Raw genomic sequence first — 25072 nt, forward strand, 5'->3', positions numbered from 1 at the left:
GAAGTTTAAGCCCTGGAAGGCACAGTGCAGTAAGCCTGTGTTGCTCAATTAGGCCCTTACGTCACAGAGCAATAGAAATTCAAGGTGGGAGGCAGTCCAGGCTTCTGATCAGCACACCGGAAGTGAGTCCTGATGAGTGACAGCAAGGAGATGGGTGGGACTTGGCAGAGGCGGGGAGTCCTACACTGCAGCCCAGGCCTTCCCGGCCACGCCCCACTCTGGTGGGCCCGCCCAGCCGTCAGCCCCGCCCCTCGGATCCCGCTCTTTTCACTGGGGCCCCGCCCCAGAAGCCCCGCCCCAGGGCCCTGCCCCAGCACAGCAGGTGCGGGGCGGCCACTCACCTGCGCAGCACCGTCAGGACGTCCGTGAGGCCCCGCACCCGCTTCAGGAGCCCGTCCAGCTTGTGCGGCTCCTCCTTCAGGAAGCGCACGGCCTCCACCTCGATGCGCAGGACCGCACGCATCTTGTTCTGCAGGGTGGGGAACTCCCCTGCGGGCCAGAGCGGGCAGTGAGATGTCGCGGAGGGGGGCGTGCCTGGGGCGAGGTCAGCTGGGCCTAGGGCCTGTCACGGGAGCCCCTCTCCAAGGGCAGGTGTCCCCAGCAGCGCGCCTCCCCGCCCCCACTAGTGCTGGCTGCGGGCCAGGGTCCGCAGGGCGCTCACCTTTCAGGGCGGCCACGGCTTCTCCCACCTGCCGCAGGAGGAAGGCGCCGTCCTCCACGTCTTTCAGCGTCACGGCACGGCCCGTGGCTGTGGGCTCCTTCTTCAGGTCATCCACGAATTCCTCCAGCTCGCTGCAGGGTGGTCAGACCACAGGCGGGGCTCAGCACCCAGGCTCCCAGCCCTGCGCCTCCCACAGCCACCGCGTAACCCCCCGCGGGCACCAGGAAGAGTCCCCAGGTGGGCCCCGGGCTGGCCAAGGGGACACTGTGTCCCGCTCAACAGCACCCACTGGTCACGGCCAGGGGTAGTGATGGCCGCTAAGGGAGGGGCCAGCGCACACTGTGATGGGGGGAGCGGGGCGAGACAGAGAGAGGGGGGAAGGGGACAGAGATGGGGAGGGGGAGGGGTAAGAGGAGGGGAAGAGGGTTGGCAGTAGAGGAGGAGGGGGAGATGGAGGGGGGAGAAAGGGAGAGAGATGGAGAGGATGAGAGGGAGAGAGGTAGGTAGAGGGAGAGAGAGAGGGAGAGAGGTGTTGTGGCTGTGGGATTAGTCCACAGGTCTTTAACTTCAGCCTTTGGCATCTTTCGTGTGTGTAGGGGCAGGGGCTGTCTTGTGCCCCCTCAGGTTTTCTGCAGCATCTCGGCTCTCCACCTGCTGATGCCAGGAGCAACGCCCCTCAGCCACCCAGCTGTGATAAGCAGGGCTGTCCCCAGTCCCCAAGCACTGTCGGCTATCTCTGGGGGCGGGGGAACAAGGCTGCCCCTGACTGAGCACCCCCCCCCCCACACCCCTGACTGTGCCATCAGTGAGGACGGATTCTCTCCTCTCCAACAGAGCTGTGTCCAGCACCAGCACCTGCATCGTGCCCTGGGGCAGGGGACTAAGCCCGCTGGCCGCTGGCGTCTCTCCCCAATCTCTGCAGCTTTGCTTGGAGCTCCAAGGAGTGAAAACCCCTGTTGAAAAGGTTAGGGGGCAAGGAGCGTGAGAAAGGAACCACTAGGTGGTAGCAGAGAGACAGTGGTGCCCCCGCCGGAGCGCCCAGCCTGCAGCCCGCAGCAGGAAGAGGAGGGGGCACGTGGCCAAGGAGACAGAGCCTCTGAGAGCATGGTGGCTGCGGGAGGGGTCCGGGCAGGGCCCCCGTTCTCACGTCCAGCCAGGACCACAGGGACAAATTCATCCGCCTTCCTGGAGCAGCATGGAGCTCCCGAGCCGTCTCTCGTTCCGCTATGGAGGCTGCCGCTGCATCTTTTGGATGGGACGAGGCTCTGCCAAGACCCCTCCCACAGCCCTGCATCCTGGAGGCCCAGGGCCCAGGACCCCCTGGCAGCTCCAGGTGCTTCTGCATTTTGTGCCCAAAGAGCACTGCTTTGCAGGGTGAACTGGACGGACCAGCGAAGACCCGAGTGCCGTCAGGGCTGCGTGCACAGCCCAAGCACCTGCACAGAGCCGTCGTCTGCCCAAGCCACTTCCTGAAATTCTACTTCCGCCTCATCTGCACACTGTGCCTGGTGGATTTCGGGACCTGGCACACAGCCCCCGAAAACACCACAGCTCTCATGCAGGGACCACAGGACATGGAAGTGAGCGTGGACTCCACTGTGCACAAAGCTCCCAGGCTTTTTGAGACGTACTTTAGATGAAGCACCACAGATCAAATCGTTCACTCGAAAGCTGGGACAGAAACCACAGAGCTGAAATACTTGCTGAACCCCGTGTCTGATCCTGTTATCAAGACAACTTTTGGAATAGCGGCTGAGATCAGTGAACAGCCAGATGCTGCGTTTGTAGCCTCCTATGTAAGGTAGGGCCTGCACTTGACCTTTGTCTCAAAGGAGCAGAACATCTGTCCAGACCTCTTTCGTTAGAGACCCATCTACTCCTGCCATCAGGAAGCCATGAAGGACAAAGGATCTTCACCCCACTTCTCTCCATAGTTTCAGCTGTTGCTCAAATTCTGTCTGTCTGCCATGTGAACGGCTCCCCAGGGACTCGGCCCAACAGGAGCCAGTTTCTCACGTGGACATAGAAGGAAGAGGCGAGGGAGGGAGGGAGAGAAGGAGTGAGATGGCTGTAGAGGTACAGGTGCTCCAGACCTGAGGTTTCCAGCTGTCTTTGACAACACACTCTCGCCTCCACGTCCATCCCATCGGTGAACCCACACACACCTTACAACAGGTGCACGGAACCCGACCACGGGAGACTCTAAAACAATGCATTTTCCAGATTCTTCTGGAAAACCCAGTTTTATAAAAACGGGGCTGTTCCAAAAAAACATTTCAGACAAAAGACAAGCAGTGCCCTTACCAGCTCACGCTGGGCGATTAACTCCCCAAGCGCATGAGTGGAGAGGGATTTCAGAAAATGTGGATCAACAGTGGCCTAATTTAATTTGGGGGACAATGATACATTGATCTTTTTCCCCCTTGACAATGTTAAGAGGGACGTTTTAGTTCTCATCAAACACAGTGGATTGGCCTCAGGGGGACTTGGGCTGTAGCTTGAATGTGAGACGGGAGACAGGACAGAGTGTCTGCAAGCTGTGACTTTACAACCCCTGATGTGGGAGACTTCAGCTCTCCCAGAAACAAGAGAATTACTCACACCAAGGGACCCAGAAATGTGAATATTCATTATCTAAAAAGTGAAAAGTTCCACGGTCATCTTCCGTGCACAACCAAACATTAACATAAAACACGTGGGCAGCCGGATGAGCCGCCACCTGCGGATTCATCCCTTATGGGCACCGGTTCAAGTCCCGGCTGCTCCACTTCCTGTCCAGCTCCCTGCTAATGCGCCTGGGAAAGCAGTAGAAGATGGCTCAAGTCCTTGGGCCCCTGCACCTGCGTGGGAGACCTGGAAGAAGCTCCTGGCTCCTGGCTTCAGCCTGGCCCAGCCCCGGCCATTGTAGCCATGTGGAGAGTGAACCAGTGGATGGAAGACCTCTCTCTCTCTCTCTCCCTCTCTCTCTCTCTGTAACCCTGCCTTTCAAATAAATAAAATGAGTATTTTTAAAATGACAGATGCAGCAGCCTCATGGGGGAGGAGACATACAACTCTGCTCCTTTCAATGGTGGGACTTGGGGTGTTTTCAGTAAGAACCTTTACAAGATTGGGTGCACCAGGGGAACGTGTTGCATTTAGATTCTTCTGTGATCTCAACTACACCTGGATGATAGGGAGATAATTTCAGGGCTGGGTTGTTTTTGCTAGGAGTCTGAGTTGTGTGGATGTGACACAGACTTCCCATGGGTCACTGCGCTGGGCATTTGCACCTGACACTGAATTCTGGGAAAGATCGGGTGCTGCAGTCGGCCTGAGGTTGGCTGAAGTCTCCTGGGCCTACACGGAGGGGGGGCCTGAGGTCCCGGGATACTCACAACCCAGCGCCACTCTGACCTGTACACAGTCGGTGCTCGCTAGAGAAAGGCGAGAATGCTAACCAAAAGGGCCTCTTTGTTGGCCAAGATCACTTTCCCTTCCAGGCGAAGGTGCACGGGGCCGCAGGCGCTCACCTTAGCTTCTGGCCAATCCTCCCCTCTTCCCGGAGGTACTTTTGTCTCTCCTGTTCCACCAGGGTGCGCTGTCGCTGCACGGGGTCCTCCAGGCGCCTCATGGTCTCTGCGACTTTGCTGCTGATCTCCAGCTCTGCCTTTTTTATCATTGTGCGCAGCAGTTCCTGGTTCTGCAGCTGCGGAGCGAAAGAGATGGACCTCAGCGGGTGCTGGGAGGTCACAGCCCTGCTGCTTTTTAATGTATTTATTTCAGCGAGAAAGGCAAGGGCGCCCACGCTGCACCGGGCGCTGCTGCTTCTCCCAACAACATCTGAGTTCCAGCAGCCACCAAGCAACCAGACCCGTGTGCCTATCTCTGCCACCTTTGCATAGGGAGGGAGCAGTCGAGGGCCCCAGTTCTGCAGCCACGGACGCTCTGGGTCAGAGCCCCCAAAACTTCTCCTAGCTCACGGGGAGACTTTGCACTTCTCTCTTAGGCTTTCTTGATCTCTGTTGGAAGCGGGCTGGGTGTTTGTCCCCTCCAAAACTCACACTGAACCTGAGTCCTCAGGGCTGGTGCCATGGCTCAGCGGGCCACGCTGCCGCCTATAGTGCGATATAGCATATATAGTACCTATAACATCCCAAATGGGTGCCGGTTTGAGTCCTGGCTGCTCCGCTTCCCACCCACTCCCTGGGAGCAGCAGTGACGGCTCAAGTGCTTGGGTGCATGTGGGAGACCTGGATGTCGCAGGCCTTTGAGGAGTGAATTAGCAGACGGACGATCTCTGTCTCTCTCTGCCTTTCAAATAAAATGAAAAACAAATCATGAAAAATGTCAAAATCCCATCATCCTCAGCCATATGCAAATGGTATTAGAAGATGGGGCCCGGGGCCGGCCTTGTGGTGCAGCAGACTAAGGATCTGCTTGCTGGCATCCCGTTTCCAAGTCCCAGCTCCAGCCCCGGCTCCTCTGCTTCCAACCCAGCTCCCTGCTGTTGCACCTGGGAAGGCAGCAAGGGACGGCACAGTTACCCGGGCTGTGCTGCCCACGTGGGAGACTCAGATGCAGTTCCTGGCTCCCGGCTTTGGTCTGGCGTAGCCCTCAAGGATTCTGCATGGTGCAGAACATGTCCTTAACAAACGCTGATCTGGCCAGGAACCTCTTTAGTGTCACTTAAAGGAGATGCTGCCTCTGTCTCGGGTGCACGGTTCCATGCGCCAGATAGCATGAAATCGCAGGTCCTTGGAACATGTGACTCGGCGATGGTGGCGTTGAGTGTTCTAGATGTGCCCAGGGCTCTTGGCAGCTTACCCATTTCCCAGGATCTAACATGGGCTGCTTCTGTCCCCAAGCCCACGATGCCCATATAGTTTCCGGAACACACTTGTGCCTGCAACTATAGAGGAGTACAGGGAAGAGCAGCGTGGCCACCAGGATTCCCCCATCGACAGTAATGATGGTCTGCCTGTTACACAATCCCTCCAGTTCCTCTGCAACTTCAACGGACACGGTTTGGTGGCCGCCTGATTGCACAGACAGGTCTACACTGCTGTGGCTGTCCCCGGCCTCGGGCCAGTCCACTCTCTGCGCACGTGGAGGGGCAGGGCAGCCTGATTGGTGACACCTGCTAGAAATCTCATCACAGCCTCCTTCTCCTCTAAAGCACAACCCTTCCTGCATGGGCCCTGCTGGGTCCCAACACGAGCCTGGCCTCCGACAAAGACTGCCAGGGGCTCCCTTTCTGGTGTCACCACCTCGGAGCCTGGTGACCAGCGGCCAGCTGTCAATCTCCGTGTCTGTCCATCGAAAGGTGGAAGTAACAGCTCACGGCTCACAGGCTGGTTGTGCAGATCCCGCGAGATGGTAATGAGAGGGCTGATGGAGGTGCCTGGTAGAGTTCTAGCCCTGAGCGCGTGGCAGCTGTTGCTACCGGGGAGCCTGAAGCCGGGGGCGGGGCCTGCGGTTCAGGCTGGGGCGGAATAGAAAGAACCATGCCAGTCTCTGTGATCTGTGACTCAGCACCACGTCACTCACGTTGCTGGCTAAAGTCCTTTTATTAGGGTCTTCCAAACAGCCGGCCAGGCACTATTTGGCTTGCTGAACACAATCAGTGGCGGGGGGGGGGGGCAGCGGGGGCAGCACTCAGAGGCCAGCTTCCTCCTGGGCGCTCTGCTGCTGCCGCTTCGCCCACGAGGCGCTGGGCAGGGTGGCGCCTCTGTCTGCGGTCGGGCACCTCCCACTGCACGCGCCCTGCACCCTCTCCAGACCGGGCACTCTCCTGTCTGCCGCAGGCATTCTGGAGCTGCGGGTCCCAGCTCCTGTTCCATTTCTACTCTCAGCAGTCTCTGGGAGGCTGTAAGCAGAAGCCCGCTAAGGAGCTGTTGAATGAGTAGACTGAACCGAGCAGGGATGTTGGACAATCACAGCCAACCGTGGCGAATCCGAAATTGTTGTCTAAGACGGTGAAATCGGCAGTGACCATGGTCTCGCTGGGAGCAGATATGAACAACGGCAACCAAGATGGAAATTAGCTGCCGGGATATCTGAACAAACTTGACATCCATCCAAGCTCAAGAGATGGGAAACGTGGAGCCCCCAGAGTTCAAATGACTTTTTTGGGGATCGCCTGGCAATGACAAGGCACAGGCAGGACTGGGACCCAGTCATTCGATCTCAACCCAATTGCTTGCCCCCCCGACCCCCCGGCCCCAAGGTGCACTTCTAACTAAGACAGGAACCCTGCCTGCTTTGTTTGCGGCTCCAATCACAGTTCCTGGCACACGGCAGGTACTCCCCCCAACATGAGGGAGCTTCAAGAGCTCACAGCACATGCACATCCTGAGAACGCGAGGCATGGTTTCAAAATCTCTTGCACCATTCGTCTTTGAATCCCATCGGTTTTCTCAAGTACCCATGGGTATGTCCTGCAAATCAAGGTCGACGCGACACCTGTGAGAAGGCAGTGGCCGTGCTGGGAACTCCAGTGCAGGAAAGAACCGTGTGCAACTTGACCTACTCCGTCAGACGAGGAGCAGGGACAGAGAGAGCATTCCAGTTTATTACCAGACTTCCCAGAAAGAGGAGCTGGGTGGGATCCCACCAGGGCACCAAGAAGGCATTTTTCACGGTGCATGCAGGCAACAGCAAGTGGATTACGAATACGCCTCTGTGTAGTTTCTCTGTGCAGTCTCCTCCGCCCCCCACCTGGTCTGTCTGGTGTTCAAGCCACAGCTCTGTCCCCGTTCCCCCCAGCAGAGAGCAAAGAGTCCCAAAGCCCGGATAGGTATCTTATGGCTTCCAGTAAGTCAGTTCTCAGCAGCTCAGACCATCAAGTTGGGAGGTGAGACCTCGACTACAATTGTTAGAAACAATTAATCAACTCTACGGAGGTACAGTTTAAGAAGGATGAAATGCACGCGTTGCAAATGCACGGTGCAGTGAGGTTCGACAAAGCCACAACTGAACAGGGAGACAACACTTTCTGCCACCTCAGATAGCTCCTTCACGACCCTCTGCCTTCAATGCCCTACCCCCAGCCCAAGGTAACCACTAACCCACTCCAGCTCCAGAAAATCACAGAAATGGAATCGCACCCGTAAGAGCGCACTCCCTTGTATCTGGCTTCTTTCATTCCAGGCATTATTTTCGACACGCAGCCGTGCATCCCATCTTCCAGGGAGTCATTCTTTTTAGTGCGGAGAGGTGTTGTGTATGCGCCTACTAAACATTTTAGCTTTGTATACATTGACTTGATTCTGGTGATCTTGCCAAATTCACTGATTTTCTTTTGTAGGTTCCGAACTCCTGACTTCAGACATACAATGATGTCATTAGCGAGTATAGACAACTATACTTTTCAATTCCCATCTGTCTGCCTCTGTGTTATTCCTTGGTCTTACTGTGCTTGGTAGGTTCTTCTGTATGGTGTCACAGGGAACCGAATGCCAGGTCTGGCCCGGAATTTCACGGTGCTGTGGTCTGATTAGTACTTTGGGTGTTTAAGGGCCCCCAAGTCTTATGTTAATGGTTAATGGACTGGGGACTGGCATTGTGGCACAGTGGGTTAAGATGCTGCCTGTAATAACAGCATGGGTTTGAGTCCTGGCCGCTCCGCTTCCTATCCAGCTCCCTGCTACTGTGCCTAGGAAAGCAGCAGAAGATGGATCAAGCACTTGGACCCCTGCGATCCGCATGGGAGACCTGGATGGAGCTCCAGGCTCTTGGCTTCAGCTGGCCCAGCCCTGACTGTTGTGGCCATTTGGGGAGTGAACCAGTAGATGAAAGATGGATCTCTGTTTTTGTCTCTGTCTCTCCCTGTGTCTCTGTAACTCTGCCTTAAATAAGACTTTTAAAATGGTTAATGGCGTTGGGGAATGAACTTTGATTATGGTGTGAGAAGGTGGGGCTTTCGGGACATGATCAGATTTGCTGGGGTCACTAGTGGAGCCCCTGATTAGTCAGGGTGGTTTTACATGGAGGGACGGCACAGACGCAGGTGGGGAGCCTGCTTCCTCTCTCTGTCTCCTGGCTCACCGAGTGAGCCTCCTTGGCACGAGTCCCACCAGCCACCTCCACCATCAGATGCCAGATCAGTGGGGCCACGTGATCTCGTACTGTGAACCTCCAAACACTCAGCTGCCCTACAGCTCCTTCTGCCAGTGGCAGTTTCTCTCAGGAATTTGTGTCACAAAAAGCTGACATACAAATACTGGGAATGTGTCTAGTGTTTCCTAATCAACTATAAGGTGTCTGTAGGTTATTTTGGGTATCCTCCATCAGGTTAAGAAAGTTTCCTTCCAGGCCGGTGGTTCCCATATGGGCGCTGGTTCAAGTCCCAGCTGCTCCACTTCTGATCCTGCTCTCTACTGTGGCCTGGGAGGGCAGTGGAGGATGGCCCAAGTCCTTGGGCCCCTGCGCCTGCATGGGCGACCAGGAAGAAGTACCTGGCTCCTGGCTTCGGATGGGTGCTGCTCCAACCGTTGCAGCCATTTGGGGAGTGAACCAGCGGATGGAAGACCTCTCTCTTTCTCTCTCTCCTTCTCTCTATCCATAAACATAACTCTCAAATAAACAAAAATCTTTAAAAAAGATAAAGTTTCCTTCTACTCTTAGCGTGCTGAGTGTTTCTATCATCGACGTTGAATTCTGACCCCTGCTTTTCCTGCCTTTACTGAAACAACACGGTTCTCATCCTACATCTTGTTCAAGAGGTCAAGTTCATCGCTTAGCTTTTTCATACTGAAACCACCCTGGAAGAACGGGTCATCCCTTTTGTAGATGGCTGGGTCCAACACTAATATTTTGTTAAGGAACCTTCAGTTTCCATGAGGGATATGGGCCTGTGGTTCTCTTTTGTTGCATCTTTGTCTGGTTTGAGCTGGGCCATGTCCTCTGTCTTATGAGTATCTTCTCCGCTTGGAGGAAAGACGCTGTCCGCTATCTTCCGCCTCGTCTTGTTTCTGATGAGCGGCTGGCGCTTTCTCCTTTACATTTCCCTGTCTGCAGTGTCCCTCTCTCCCCCACTTCCCCCAGCTATTTTTAAGATGTCCTTGTTTATCCCTGGTGTCGAGCAACTTGGCCGCGATGTGTGCTCTGTCACTTCCTTTGTGGTTAGCGTTCTGGGGGTTTTCTCAGCTTTGTGGTTTTTGGATTTACAGCTTTCCGAATTTGGGAAAAATCTCAGATATTATCTCTTGAACTATCTTTCCCTCTCTCTTGGACCACTTACCACTACCCCACGGGTCACTGTAGTTCCGTTCACTGTCTTCACGCCTCTGTCTATGCTTCCGTCTGGACAGCCTCTATCATGTTTTCAAACACATGTTCGGGCTGTGATTAATCTTCTATGAGGTCCATTCAGACTCTGTGTTTCCCAGCTCTTGAAGACCCTATTTCGGCACCATGTCTAGTGATTTCTGATTGGATGCTGGGCATGGGACGCGCACTCCTGCTGTTCTCCTTTCTGGGTTGTGGACTCCTGGGAGGCCACTGCGTCGGGGACAGACTTTGCTCTTCAGAGACTCGTTTTCAGAATCAAGGGCAGCCGTCCTCCAGGGCTACTTCAGCACCAAGACTGAAACCCAGTGGCGCAACTCCGCCTCTCCAGGCTTGCTTGTCAGAGGGTGGTCATCTCCCAGGCTGTGTGAGCTCGCTACCACATGTGTGTAGCTTACTGCTCACTCACAGACCCACAAACGTCCGTAGCACCTTCTCACACACTCTCTACACGCTGACCTCGCAGCTCCGATGACCGTGTCCTGCTCGCCAGCTCTGGGTCTGCGTCGTATCTGCGTGGTGCCTCCATCCAGAAAGCTGGGTGAATCCTAAGCTTCCCTTCTCTGTAGGGTCACACTCCCGCGCTGTGTGCTGTCCAATGTCAACACCGTTGCGTTGTGTATTTATCTACTTTCCACTTTTCTAGCCGCTAACGGCAGGAAGGCCAGGCGGTTCCTCCCTCCTGCCTGGAAGCACAGTTTATTGACAAGCATCCTTAGACAGAAATAACGCTCCTGGCCATTAAAGTCTTAATTGGACCACATAAGCTACCCATAATAACTTCATGAAGAAACTAGAAAGTTACTTAAACCTAATTCCACCCACCTCCAAAGGGACCTGTAGTTCACATACCCAATCCTGGTTTCTTAGGCAAATCCTGAGACTGTGCGGCTTGCCCACAGGGGGCGCCATAACCGCACTGACTCTGGCTTTGCTCCCCAGCAGGGGCCCTGCACGGTCTGTGAGTGGCAAGTCCAGGAGTTCCACGATGACAGCTGGGCTCCAGACTGAGCCCTGGCTCCTGGCCAAGTTCCTCCAGGCTTCAGGGACCAGCTCGAGGGTGCCTGGTCACAGCTGTATGTTCTGCGGGTGCTGTCTCTACATCTCCCACAGCCTCTGGCTGTCGGGGGATGTGACAAAGAAAGGCTTGGAGTAAAGGGTAGCCCAACATCAATCCCTGTGCTGGTTCCACTGCCTGTCCTCCCTGGCCCGCTCCACGTGGACCACGCCCCAGCAAGCTCTCCGTGGGGACACACGCTACCTTGGCTCTCCCTTTGGATGTCAGTGGGCCACTGGGGCCCTGGACCAGTTCTATCTGATGAGCAGAGAGGCGGAGACAACTGTTCTGAATGATATCCTTTCAAACATAAGAGATTTGGGTGCTGGGGCTCCTGTTCTATCTCCTCCCTCGTGTGGGAAGGGGCAGCAACTTCTCAGGAGTCTACAAAAGGCTACATTATGACCAGAATAAAAATAACCAAGTTTTTTTTTTTTTTTTAATTTATCAGGAGGCAAGAGATGGAGTGAGCAACAGTGGGAATTTAGAGAAACACAATGCGTCCATTCTCTTGATTTAGGTCGGGTCTCATCTGGCTCCCAAAGGACTTCTAGAAACTTCTCTCACCCCTCATCGCCTCCGAGAAGGACCAAAGTACAGTCCCTTCTGTGGATATGGGATTGTCCTGATTATCCTAGTAACCTCAGGTCCTGCGCCATCATGGGAAAGACACCGCCCCAGCAAACCACAGGCCACCTGTGGGCACGGGGACACGGCACAGAGCCCCTGTCAGCTCTCCTGCCACTGCATCACCCTCTGGGAGGGACCTTGGGGTGCTGAGCACTCCCGGAACCTGCTAGGCTCCCCTGCCTACGCTCCAGTCCACGCCGATGAGGTCGGACCCTTTCAAACAAATGAATCCTAGTAGACAGATGTGCGGGGAAGGGTGACCACGGGCTGCCCTCTGCCTTCCCAAACAGCCTCTGCCCTGTTGAAATCCACCCCCCCCCGGGGGGGGGCTGCGCCAGGTGTCCCCTCCCGAGAATCACCCATCAGTCTGAAAGACGAACGCTCCAAGAGGACTTCCCGATGGCTTCATCATCCGATTTCCAGAGCTTGGCTGCCAAGCACAAGGCTTCACGCGGTCTCGCCGTTGTACAGTGCGGTTCCCAGCACATCTCAGCGTCTCAGCCCATCTCTGTTCTTGTGAGACCATGGCAGGGGCTTCCTTGTGTCTCTGGTGACGGCCCCACTGTCGGACGTGTCGGCGCGGTGGGCTCGTGCTTCCCTCTGGTTTGTGGGAACCCACAGGCTGGGGGAGAGCTGGGGCTGAGCGGCCCTCGCGAATCGTGGCGGGAGGGGCAGACGGTGGGCGGGGAGGGGAGCTGATGGGGACGTGGACCCCAGAGTCAGCCAGGGCACAGAACGAGGTGCCGCCCCCTCTTCATGCGTGTCTGCCCTTTATTCCCAGGAAGCCGGAACAGCTGGACAGTGCTGGAACAAGCAGGGCGCTGGTGTGGTTCCCTCGCCGTCCCAGACCTGAACCTTGACCTTGACCTGTTTGAGGAGGCTGTGATTCCGTCAGGAGTGGCCACTGGTGGGAGAGCCCGCCCAGCTGTGCCACACCTTAGCCTCTGACACCTATGAAACATCCACGGCACACGTGTGGTTCACACCAAAGCAACTCTACCCCTGTCTCCAACCAGAAAGGGCCCGGTTTGGAGAGCAGGTGGGTCCGGTGCACCACCATGCCTTATTTTCCTGCTGGGTCCAGTGAGAGCACAATTCCAGCACGGCCAGCAGGTGGCGCCAGAAGGCAGGGACAGTGTGTGTGTGAAGGGGCTTAACTTCCACAAAGTCCTGGTTGGGGGTTTGGGGGAAGGCCCTCTCTCCTGGAAACAGAGATTTCAGTGACTTTCCAACATTTTAAGGAAGAGGTATTTCACAGAAAGCCCATATTCCCAGATTCTTTCGAAGCACTAAAACACCTACGAACGCTGGTCTCACGGCATCCGGTTATCAGCTGGCTGGGCCGAGCGCACCACAGCCCACTGTCCCTTCTCTCTTCCACCTGCTGGACAAGGAAGCTGACTCCGCCACCCTGCATGCAAGCCCTGCCCGACCTGGACACTTTTTTTCATTGCAAAGTGTCTTAATTTTTTTTTTCTTTTTAAATGCACGAGACAGACAGAGAGCAAGCTCCTATCTGCTGGTTCGCTCTCCAAATGCCTGCAGCGGCCAGGGCCAAAGCTGGGAATTGGAAATCCCTTCAGGGTCTCTTAGATAGGTGGCAGAGACCTAAGCCCTGCAGCCGTCACCAGGCACTGGGAAGAACCCGGATGTAGGAGCCGGAGCTGGAGCAGAACCCAGGCACTCCAGGGCGCAAGGTAGTGCCTTAACCACAAAGCCAAATGCTCCCCCCTGCAAAGTGTCCCTAAGACTGCAGAGCTCATACCAGCAGTGTGATGCCACAGACCAGAAGTGGACGTGCACTGGCTGTCCAAGCACAGAGACGCAGCGGCCCTGGGAGCTGGGGACGGAGGGCAGCCTGGTCAGGCCCATCTGGCGCTGGGGCCTTGGGGCAGGGCCCTCGGGCACACCACCCTTCTTGGCCCAGGGAAATCCCTTTGTCAGCCTTAGATAGGTGATGGGAGACTTCTCCATCGTGGAGCCCTGGGGGGGAGATGGAGGGCACCAGGCTTCTGAGTACGCTTGCTTTTAGCTCCCCAAGGGCAGGGCAGAAGCCTGCGTCCGGGTGACACCAGGCGAGGCCAGCGTTGTCCAGGCAGGGAGGTGTGAGGCCGACGCGGCACAAACGCACGGCGTCATAGAGACCGCAGCCCCTGGTTCCCTAAGACCTGAGCCAGGGCACAGATTTGTCTGCTTTTTTCCTATTTGTCAATCGTGGTGGCCGAGCCCTAGGACAGGAGGAGGGGTCGGTGAGGGGGGAGAGGGACGCGCATGTTACCTGCAGCTGTCGCATCTGCTGCAGCTGCCGTCTGAGCTCTGCCACACCGCGTCGCATGTCCAGCAGGCTCAGGTGCACGGCCGAGGCGCCGGCGGGCACGGGTGGCCCCAGCGGCTCTGCGGGCTCCAGGGCGCCGAGGGTCTTCCCGCCGGCAATGTGGGGTGTGCCTGTGAGGAGAGAGCAGCGAAGGAGCTGAGAACACGGGAAAGGGGGCCCGAGCTGCCCTCCCCCACCAGCTGGCCCCTGAAACACGCCCATTTCCCCCACACTGTGACCGTCAGGTCTAACGCACGCTGTGCGACCCCAGCCGTGTTCCACCCGGTGAGGACCACAGGAAGGCGGCCAGGGGGCAAGTGCCGGGGTAAGGAAGCTAAAGGCCTGTGCTCCTGCCTGTCCGTCCGTCCGTCCGTCCGTCCATCCGTCCATCCATCCGTCCGTCCGTCCATCCGTCCATCCATCCATCCATCTGTCCGTCCGTCCGTCCATCTATCCATCTGTATCATCTTTTTCTACCGACTTATCTCTACCTTCCTACCTACCTGTCCACGTACCCATGTATTTATCTATCTCACCTACTTATCTACGTAGCTACCTATGTGTCTAACTTCCGTCTGCCTTTCTATCTATGTAATCCTTATCTACCTATCCACCTACTTTCTCTACCTACCTACTTAGCTATGCGTCTTTCTGTCTCCACCTACTTTCTATCCACCTGCCTATTTACCTATCTACCTATCTGCCTAATCTCTATCCACCTTGCCACCCACTTATCTCTATCTACCTACCTACTGGTCTGTCTGTCTCTCTCCTTCAAACACACAGATTTGGGCAAAGTTCGCAGGTGCAGGTTGAGCATCGCTTATCCACACCCCCTGGGACCTGAAGGACTGCAGATCTGGGAAATATTTGCACAGACGTGACTGGCTGGCAGCCCCAACTTGAAAATCCAAAATCAGAAATGCTTTAACATCTGCAACTGCTGGCACACAAAAAAGCTTCAGATTTTAGGGCATTTTGGGGTTTTTGGATCCAAAGGAGTAAGGGAGTCTCCAGCTGGTGCAGTTCCAAATGTTTTATGTTTTTTATTACTATTTTTTTTTTGTATTTTCAAATCACGGTGAACATCTATCCCTTTATCATAGAAAAATTAATTTTAAAGTTCTGCAACCCATTACAAGGGCTCTTAAAATGCCTATTATGGAAAACCCACAGCTGGATTTCAACATCGTTGTACCCTTATTAACGTATCTTTTCATTTTCTGGGAATGGCATGCGTGTGCGTGCATGGCCGTCTCCCGCACGGCAGCGAGTAGACGCGCGTCCCACCCTCAGGCAGAGCTGTGTGTGATCACCACTGGTCGACTGGGTCTGCTCGGCTCCCAGAACCAACCCTGCCCTCCTCCCCTTGACAGAGAGCATGAACACAACCTGGGGTTCTTCACGGCTGGGTGGCCGTGCGGGACAACTGGTCTCCCACAGGCTGCAGGGCAGCGGGCACCGGAAAGGATGTGCAAAGGGGTCCAGCAGACCTGATGCTGACCTTGTCCACTCTGCTAGGAGCCAGGGTGCCTCACGCCACCCCCAGTTCCAGCTCTGACCGGCTTCTGGCTGTCTGCTGTCCCCCCACCACCCCCCAAATCGGAATCAGCCCCAGAAAGGGGCTCACAAGAGGCTCCTCCAGTTGACTTGCCAGGAACAGTGGCGGGTCAGAGGAGCACGGCGCCCTCTGGTGGCAGCTGCTCTGAGAGTGGTCACGGCCACCCACGCGGCTGATTCCTTAAGCAGAAGCACAGGCATGCATGTGCCCACATGCACACACGCATACACACACACAACAAATGACAGCATCACCGTGTTCTTCAAAAACGACACCAAGCCAGTGCCAACACGGGTTCAGGAGCTGGCCAGACCGGCTGTCATTCGGACTAGCCGCGTGCTTTTTGTCTCTGCTTTCTAAGCTGACGGGCAGAGACACGGAGAGTTTCCAACTGCGGGTTCCCTCCTCAAATGCCCACAGCAGCCGAGACTGGGCCGGGCTGAAGCCAGGAGCCAGGAGCTGCATCCAGGTCTCCCATGTGGGTGGCAGGGACCTGATCACTTGAGCCATCCCCACTGCCTCCCAGGGTCTACACCGGCAGGAGGCTGGAGTCAGGAGCGGGGGCCAGGACGAGCCCTGGGCCTTGGATGTGCGGTGTGGGCACCCCAACCTCTGCGGCGAAGGCTTGCCTTTGGCGGTGCGGCTTTGAATAAGGAAGCCAACCTCACTGAGCCGGTCTCTTTAATACAGACGACAACTCCCTCATAGGGCCACGCGTGTTGAATGATCCGACACCCGGTAGGCACTGGAAGGGGAGCATCCCTCCGCTCTCTTCCGCCCGCCTCGGATTCCACCTTCCCGAAGAAACCTGCAAGTACCGGTTTCTACAGGTTGCACACCATGGCCACCATTCCGCTTCCTTGTCTATGCTGCGGGGACCCTACCTCCTGCCTTGTGGCTCGCTTCCCCGGATTCTGCAGCAATGGACACATTCTGGGCACCATACAGGGCTCCCACTGCATGAGACCCAGCCCTGACGGGCTCCAAGGGCAGAGACGTGGGGACCGAGGGAGCACACGTGCGTGGGGGATGCTGCTGTGGCGTCACAGACGGAAAACCCGGCAGCTGGACTGTTTGTCTTTCAGACTCGGCTGATGTCCCACTGGGGAAAGGACCCAGGGGAATCCGCCTTGCTCCTTCCCTGCACCCGTAACAGGCCCTGGTCCCTTTGAAGGGACTGGGGTAGCTCAACACAAAAGGAGAGGCAGTGACAGCAGACGGTATCCATGTGTTTCTTTTTTTTTTCTTTTTTTTTTAAATGTATTTTTAAAATTTATTTGACAGGTAGAGTTATAGACAGTGAGAAAGAGAGAGACAGAGAGAAAGGTCTTCCTTTTTCTGTTGGTTCACCCCCCCCCCAAAATGGCCGCTACGGCCAGCGCACTGCCGATCCGAAGCCAGGAGCCAGGTGCTTCTCCTGGTCTCCCATGCAGGTGCAGGGCCCAAGCACTTGCGCCATCCTCCACTGCATTCCCAGGCCACAGCAGAGAGCTGGCCTGGAAGGGGGCAACCGGGACAGAATCTGGTGCCCTGATGGGGACTAGAACCCGGGGTGCCAGCGCCGCAGGTAGAGGATTAGCCTAGTGAGCCGCGGCACCGGCCCCGTGTGTTTTATACATGTGGAACACAGGACTTCAAATTGCTCCTTTTTGGTTAAGATGCAGCTTGGGACACTCCCATCCCGTATTACAGCAGCGGGGTTCAGGTCCGGCTCTGCTCCCCAGCCAGCCCACTGCTACGGAGCTCCCTGGGAGGTAGTACTTGGGTCCCTGCCACCCACGTGGGAGACCTGGATAGAGTTCCAGGCTCCTGGCTATGGCTGGCCTGGCCCTGGCTATTGGCCGGGGGGTGCGGAGGGCACTGGAGAGTGAACCTGCAGACGGAAGATCTCTCTCTCTCTCTCTCTCTCTCTCTCGATGTCACACCTTTCCCTTGAGGCTGCCATCACAAGTTAGGAAACACTGCCAGACGTGCCCGACACGCCCAGTGCTGCCTGCTGCTGTTATCCCCCCAAAGTGAAGAAGGGGAGGGGGCCTGGCCCCGTGGATAAGGCGCCGGCATCTCATGGGGGCATGCCTCAGGTCCCGTCCCAGCTCCACTTGGATCCAGCTTCCTGCTAATGGGGACCCTCGGGGGGGCACACACCATGGCCCAAGACCTGGGGTCCCTGCCACCCATGTGGATGACCCGGATGGAGTTCCTGGCTGTGGGTTTCAGCCTGGCCCAGCCCTGCCTGCTGCAGCCACTTGGGGAGTGAACCAGCAAGTGGAAGGTCTCTTTCTCTCTCTCTTTCTCTCTTTCTCTCTCCTTCTTGCTCTCTCTGTCTTTCAAGTAAGATGAAAATGAATAAGCGAAAATTTAAAAACTGGAAAGGAAGAAGAGAATGCAAGACAGCATTATGTCTTGTCTGGAGTAAAATATTGAATACTGACGGTGGCTCCAGGGGACTAGAAGGGAAGTAAGGTTTCAGTGTTCACTCCATTCCTTTTTTTCCTCTCTCATTTCCCGGAAGAATAAGAAGCAGAATGAACACCAATGTTGAAAGCAAACTGGCAACTGTTGCAAAGGCCAGTGTAGCAATTCTGCCTTTGGCCAAGGCCACACAATGACTCTGCAGCAAAACAAACGGTGCCATCTAGACCAGGAACACAGGACGAGCAGTCCACTGCTCTCAGAGCTGAACTGTGCTCACTCAGGGCATGGCCAAGGCCAACATGGCCGGGGCCCAAGTCCCCTGTCCTGTCCACTCTCTAGTGCAGCTCAAAACCAGTCCATGTGGCTTCCCCAGGTTAAGGTTGGCACCCAATCCTCCCCATGCTGGACACACCCCCAGGGATGATTCCTATTGTAATTCCGGGGTGGGCGGGGTGAAGGAATCCTAACTTCACAGAGGACTGACTGGGGGCTGCAGCGCAAGATGTGGGCACACACACCCCCGGGGACTGCAGCCCAGGACCTGTGCACACACACACCGGGGATTGCAGCCCAAGATGCGGGCACACACACCCAGGGGATGGAGCCCAGGACACAGGCACACACACACACACACCTGAGGACTGCAGCCCAGGACCTGGGGTGCACACACAGCTGGATGTTAGGGTATGCAGTTGCAGAGACTCCCCTTTGTTGGAACTGGGGCACTGAAGAGCCAGGGGCAGGAGCACATGCCCTGCCCTCCCCCAGAGGGACCACCGTCAGTCACCCCCTCTCTGCTCTGCTCTCAGCCAAGCCCGCACTGCAGGGGCGACAGCCTCTCTGGGCCCAGAACTTTCCAGTGGCTTCCTTCTGCACGTGGCTCAATATCCTAATTCCCTCCACTCCCATGGCTCCTCTCACCCCTTCCCAGCCCTTCCCTGGTCCTGTTCATCCCTCTGACCACTGTTTGCATCACTGCTCTTGTGTGGGGTGGCACCAAGCAGGTGACCCTGGGGACAGGTTAGCTGTGTGTGGCATGAGCCGGGGTTCATGCACGGTGGCTGCAGACCTGGTGGAGCGTGGGAGGTCACTCACTCACCTGCACCATCCGTGTGGCTCCTGCTGGCTGCCGGTCTCATCATTTTCTCACTGAATAAAAGAAAAAGCCAATCAGCGGTGGAGTTCCCCAGTGCCCCGCCCCTACCTTTCCAAAGCAACCCGCAGCGATGCGATTAAGCCATGAGGGTCTCTCAGCATCAGCACCACACTGGGCCGGGATGGAGATGGCTGCCCTGGCGTGCATCTGACACTCCCGCTCACGCGTGGCTGTGGCATGAGGGTGGGCGTGGACACACATGGCGGGCACCGTGAGTGGCCTGGGAAGCGACATGCATGGAGAAGCACGCTCACCCTTCTTGGCTCAAAGCGTCAACTTCGAGCAAGAAAGATCAGAAGGAAAACAAACACCAACCCCCCCTCCACCGCCATGATTCACAGAAATGCAAATATTTCCAGCCTTGAAATGATTACAAGGAAACGGATTTAATGAATGAATGATCTTAATGATTAAAGAGAAAGATGGAATTTTCTCGTCATTGGCTCGCTGGCTTCTCTTTACCTAGTGGCATCTTTGTAATTACTTGTAATGGACCCTTTAAAAAGTGCAGACTGCACAAGGCCAGTTAGGCTGGCGATCTGCTTCTCCATAGCCTGCATCCTCTCTCTGGAAAACAAGAGAAGTGTGTGTTAAAGCTCTGGGCATGCTCAGGCTGGTTTTCAGAGGGCGCTGATCCACCTGAGGTTTCGCAAAAAGGCACCGTGGTTCATCCCGACCTGGGCCCGGGGAACCGGCAGCGCCTGGGAACCCAGTCCTGCTGCGACCAAGCGGCGACAATCAGAGGCAGGCACGAAGCCTCTTGGAAACCTGAACAAGCACGTCCCTTGGCCGCCCGCACGTCCTGCGTTTCTGAGCCTGGCTGCACCTGTCCAGCCAGGTGGTGCCTCCCCTCCCCCCCATACTTCCAAGCCGCACCCTCAGCTGGGAGGCTGACGACCGGCTGGGGTTGTAAATGAGGGAGACGGAGCAACAGTTCCGGAGCCCAGGGCAACCCAGGCAAATGACGGGGCGCAAACACGACTGGAATCAGTGTGTGCTGATGCTCAATCGAACATCACAAGAAACTCAGCCCGGAGGCTTTCACAGGACCCAGCAGGAAAATAAGCGGCCGTGGGAAGACATACATGAAAAGCTCTCAATTACTGACTGCACAGACACCACACTTGTCTGTCTGTCTGTCCTTCCCTCCCTCTACCTCACAAATGCCTCCCGCATCCCAACTCTTCTGGAATTTAAAATCCACTGGCTTGCTTGGGTCCCTGACAATGGACGTGTCCAACTATTACCTCTCTTCCCAGCACATTATAGAACCGACACACAACAAGTGACCAGGCTGAGCCGGGCACAGCATGTTCAAAGACAGTGGCTTGTTTTTTTTGTTTTTTTTTTTTTTTAACAGGCAGAGTGGACAGTGAGAGAGACAGAGAAAAGTCTTCCTTTGCCGTTGGTTCACCCTCCAATGGCCGCTGCGGCCGGCACGCTGCGGCCTACGCACCGCACTGATCTGTTGGCAGGAGCCAGGTGCTTTTCCTGGTCTCCCATGGGGTGCAGGGCCCAAGCACTTGCGCCATCCTCCACTGCACTCCCGGGCCACAGCAGAGAGCTGGCCTGGAAGAGGGGCAACCGGGACAGAATCCGGCACCCCGACCGGGACTAGAACCCGGTGTGCCGGCACCGCAAGGCGGAGGATTAGCCTAGTGAGCCGCGGCGCCGGCCAGACAGTGGCTCTTAATGGAATACAAGACTGCACCCGACAGTGGAAAACGGAGTTAAAGCAGAAGTTTACCCTGGTGCAAAGCATCTGAAATCCATGCACACAAGGAGTCTTCAAATTGCCCATGGAAAATGCAAAGTATGCAAGGACTGTGCATGCATTTCACCTTTTTGTTTGTTTGTTTGCACCAAAACACACTTCCCTTTTAATTCCATAATTTCTTGAAGGACCCTCTGAGGGGCCAATTGCTTATCTGGTTTTCGGTGGAAAAAACAAGGTGGCCATTCTTCCAGTAGGAAAAGCACTGGTGCAAGGGGCGGGGCAGGGAGAGGTGGTCTGTCAGGAGTGTGTTTCCAGGGGAGCTTTTTCCAGGCACAGCTTTGCAGCCTTGAGTTTTGTCTCGGGGTCTTAGCACTGCGGGAAACACAGAGCTTAACTTTGCAATCCTGAGCTTCTGACGCCAGAATGCCACACGCTCTCTTTAGCTGAACATTGCGGGCTCTGTCCCAGTACAGCTTCTTGGATGTCCATGATGCACTCCGGGTAGGTAATGGTTGTAAACTCCACCAAAGGAGAACAATCCTCAGCCTGCAATACAAGCACTCATAGAACGAGCTCTCCGTTCTAAGAGAGCAGAAGCAGCCATCTCCAGGGCGAGTGTTTCCAGAAGTATCTGTGGATGCCACACCTCCGGGCCGTCCAGCACTGTCACTCACGCCTGGGATCCCAGCCTCCGCTCTGCCATGAAATGGTCCACGTGCCACAGAGAAAAACCAGAGAGAAATTCCAACCGGGACGGCAGGTTAGTAAGTGCCTACCGGGAATCCCAAGTTCATGGCCCACGGTGACAGCAGACTCTCAGACGTGCCGGGCGTGGGGGCCGATCACGCTGCCTGCCCCTTGGCAGACAGGGACTCCCAGGAGCTCTTGGGAAATGACGCGTGCCCCTGGGAAAGCTGTCCTGGTCGCCCACTCACCCCGCAGCAGGGCAGCCTGACCGCACGGCACCGGAGTCCAGCTCAGGACCTGGGCGTGCAGCTGCCCTCACAGCTGTCTCAGATGCCCTTGCTCCCCGCTCCCTCCAGTCCTTGGCAGTCGCCCAGGAAGTGCCTTTCTGTCAAGTGGCAATAGCGTCTCTAGGAAGTGACTTCAGGGCTCCGTGCAGCTCCCGTTAGGACAGGGAGGGGTGGCGACCCCCTAAGTACACGCAGAAGATGGTAGGAAACACACAGCTGGGTACGTCTATGGCACTGGCGGATATTCTGGGGTCTGCGAAGGGGCAGGTGGCAGAAGGAGCCACGGGGTTCCAGCCCTGGCCAGGGGCACAAGCTGACTAGGGCTAGACCACGTTCTATCTGGTTTTCAAGGTGTTACATATCCTTTTTAGAAAAAGTATTTACTCATGAGAGAGAAAGAGAGAGCGAGCGAGAGAGCAAGAGAGAGAGAGAGAGAAAGTGATCTTCTATCTACTGGTTCCTCAAGTAGCATGCAATGGCTGGGGCTGGGCTGGGCCCACAGCCAAAGCCAGGAGCCAGGAGCTCCACCCAGGTCTTCCATGTGGATGGCAGGGGGCCAGGTACCTGAGCCCTCACTGCTGCCCACGGTCAGGACTTGGAGCTGAGCACTGGGCACTGAGCCCGGGCACTGTGACCCGGGCTACAGGCTCCCTAACGAACATCTTCACTCCAGGGCCGGCGGCCTGCTTCCCTGTGTCCTTTCTCATCCTCTTCCGCTCTCATCGCTTCATCTGACGAAGGATGCCATACTGGAGTGCAGGTTCCATCCCGGCTGCTCCACTTCTGATCCACCTCCCTGCTAAGGCACCTGGGAAGGCAGTGGAAGATGGCCCGAGGGCTTGGGCCCCTGCACCCACACGGGAGACCTGGATGGAGCTCTTGGCTCCTGGTTTTGGCCTGGCTCAGCGCTGGCGGCTGTCACCATTTGAGAAGTGAACCAGCAGGTGGAAGATCAACCCCTCCCTCCCCCTCTCAGAATACGTAAGTAAATACCAAAGCAAAGTCACTGAGTCATTCCAGTAAAGGACATTGACCTTTAACAGATCCCGCAGCATGGCTGGAGCTGTCCCAGTCACGGCAAAGGCGGGGCCCGCTCCACGGGGCTGTGTGTTCCCGCCCTTGGCTCAGCAGGTGCCTGGCTTTTCCTCTGGGCTTCCCCAGCTTTGGGACACAGAGAGAGACAACAGCCAACTGCTATCCCACTCTCCCAACTCCTCAGGGTGGAAACCAACACAGTGAGTTGTGTGAGTATCCCGGAGGGTAGTCTGGGTGCTGGGAGCAAAAGCCCTGTGTCCAGATGCTTGGTTCTCCTGGTTGGATCTGGGAGGATGTGCACACTTCCCCCAGGTGGCCCCTTCCAAGCGAGGAGACAAGACGTATCAGAGATACTGAGTCGCACCTGCTCCCCCAACAGCCTCCTCTGAGGGTTCATCCCTTGACCCGCACCAGAGAAGGGCGGCAATTCTCTCCTCTGCCCCAGGAAACAGGGGAGCCTGTGGGAGGCGGAGGCAGCAGACTGAGCCCATGCAAGCCCCGTGTCCCAGGCAAACCCACCTTACAGCGAGTATAATCCTTCCGACAGAGTAATGAGGAAACTTATCCCTCCCACTGACTCACGGGAGCGCTGGTTTCCAGGATTCATTTGAGAGAGATTATCTGATTTATAAATGCATATATAAGATTGTCTTTCTATTTCATGGCTGGTAACCTGGAAACAATTTTACGGCTTAACTAAATTACAGCAACTGGAAATGCAGACAGCCTCGCCTCGGGATGAGATGTTACGGAGGAGATGTGAGGGCGCAAAGGGGAGAGGGACACAGAGAGGCAGGAGAGGTGACACACGACCCTGTCATTTACTGCCACAGCCATCTGCATGGGGGCCGTGAGAATATTAAAGAGGCGGAGGCTAATTCCTGCCGATCATGCCCAGTTTAAGGGATTACAGGGCTGGAACCATCACTGTTGAAAAGATGATTTCAGAATCATTTTATAAACCCTTTTATAGCCTTCCATAAACCACACTTTCGTGATGAGCATGTGTGGTTAGGGCATCACTGAGCCACCAGTCAGCAGGGCTGAAGGAGTGAATCCCCCAGGGCCCAAACAGAATACGAAGAAGGAATTCCAGGGCTGGGGGGAGTGCGGTGCTGTGGCATAGCTGGTAAAGCCCCCACCTGCAGTGCTGGCATCCCATATGGGCGCCAGTTCGAGTCCTGACTGCTCCACTTCTGATCCAGCTCTCTGCTATGGCCTGGGAAAGCAGTAGAAGGTGGCCTAAGTCCTTGGGCCCTTGTCACTGGAGGCCCAAGTACACCAATGGCCATCAGGAAACGAGTCGACATGGCAATGTGTCTGAGACTGGAACCTTCCCCACCACTGATCCCACAGCAGATGGTGTTCAGTATCCACAGACCGACTAGGGGCCTCGAGCCCCCCCTGGAAGCACTAACCTTGCTTCCTGCCCCTGAGTGGTGCCAGACAGGGCTGGCACGCCCAGGGCACTTACCGGCTGCTCCCTCATTGGCTAATCATTCTAACATTTGGTGATTTCTTTTCCTCGGAAAGGACGGTCACTGATTCAGTCAACAAACATGCGGGAGCACTTACTATGCGCGAAGTACGGTGCTTGCAAAGAACAGACCTCATCCTTGCTAAGCTGTGTCTGCCCTCCACCATGGCCCCTCCCTCCCCCTCGGGAGAAACCTCACTGAGCTAAGCCCTGGGTCTTGGCAGCTCTGACAGCATTTTCCAGAACTGCACAGTGACCAGGTTGAAAGAGAGGCCATGTCCTTGTTTGTTCATGCCCTGATTCTTTGGTATGAGGGGAAAAAAAATAGCAAAGGAAAACCAAAGTAATTGAAGACGCTGTTTGCCGATGAGTTCAACACAACACTGGAATCCGAAAGCTCTGATTTTGTGGTAAAGCTGCAAAGACCACTCCGGGCGATGAGCTTTCTATTTTTCCCCAAAGTGAACCAATTGGTTACGCCAGCCACAGAGGGGCCGGCGCTGTGCATCAGCAGGCTAAGTGACTCCGGTGGTGCCAGCAGCCCGTATTGGAGAGCCTGGCTGCTCTGCTTCCGACTCAGCTCCCTGCTAACGCCCCTGGGGAGGCAGTGGAAGGTGACTCAAGTGCTTGGGCCCCTGCACCCACGTGGGAGACCTGGAAGAAGCTCCTGGCTTCAGCCTGGCCCAGCCCTGGCTGTTGTGGCCACCTGGGAAGTGAACCAATGGATGAAGATCTCTCTCTCTCTTTCATTGTTCCAAGACTCCTGGCAATTTTAACTTCTCGAAAACTCTGGGCTGACAGAGGC

At 55.9% G+C, this 25072-nt stretch overlaps 1 protein-coding gene across 24 annotated transcripts in view; it reads right to left on the reverse strand.

The window, feature by feature from the left end:
* Positions 1–25072, reverse strand: part of KIAA1217 (KIAA1217 ortholog) — a 659855-nt gene that overhangs the window by 16463 nt on the left and 618320 nt on the right. For 17 of the 24 annotated variants that reach the window (XM_070056129.1, XM_070056127.1, XM_070056128.1 and 14 more), the window contains 6 exons: positions 19527–19631; positions 19008–19057; positions 13897–14063; positions 4174–4349; positions 662–792; positions 342–489 (listed from right to left, as the gene is read on the reverse strand). In XM_070056129.1, the coding sequence (XP_069912230.1) occupies positions 342–489; positions 662–792; positions 4174–4349; positions 13897–14063; positions 19008–19057; positions 19527–19631 (777 nt within the window). The remainder of the gene's footprint in view (positions 1–341; positions 490–661; positions 793–4173; positions 4350–13896; positions 14064–19007; positions 19058–19526; positions 19632–25072) is intronic. The other 7 variants (XM_051821008.2, XM_070056124.1, XM_070056126.1 and 4 more) reach the window with 1 other exon arrangement.

The sequence above is a fragment of the Oryctolagus cuniculus genome, chromosome 13 (assembly GCF_964237555.1).
Source record: "Oryctolagus cuniculus chromosome 13, mOryCun1.1, whole genome shotgun sequence".
NCBI classification, from domain to species: domain Eukaryota; kingdom Metazoa; phylum Chordata; class Mammalia; order Lagomorpha; family Leporidae; genus Oryctolagus; species Oryctolagus cuniculus.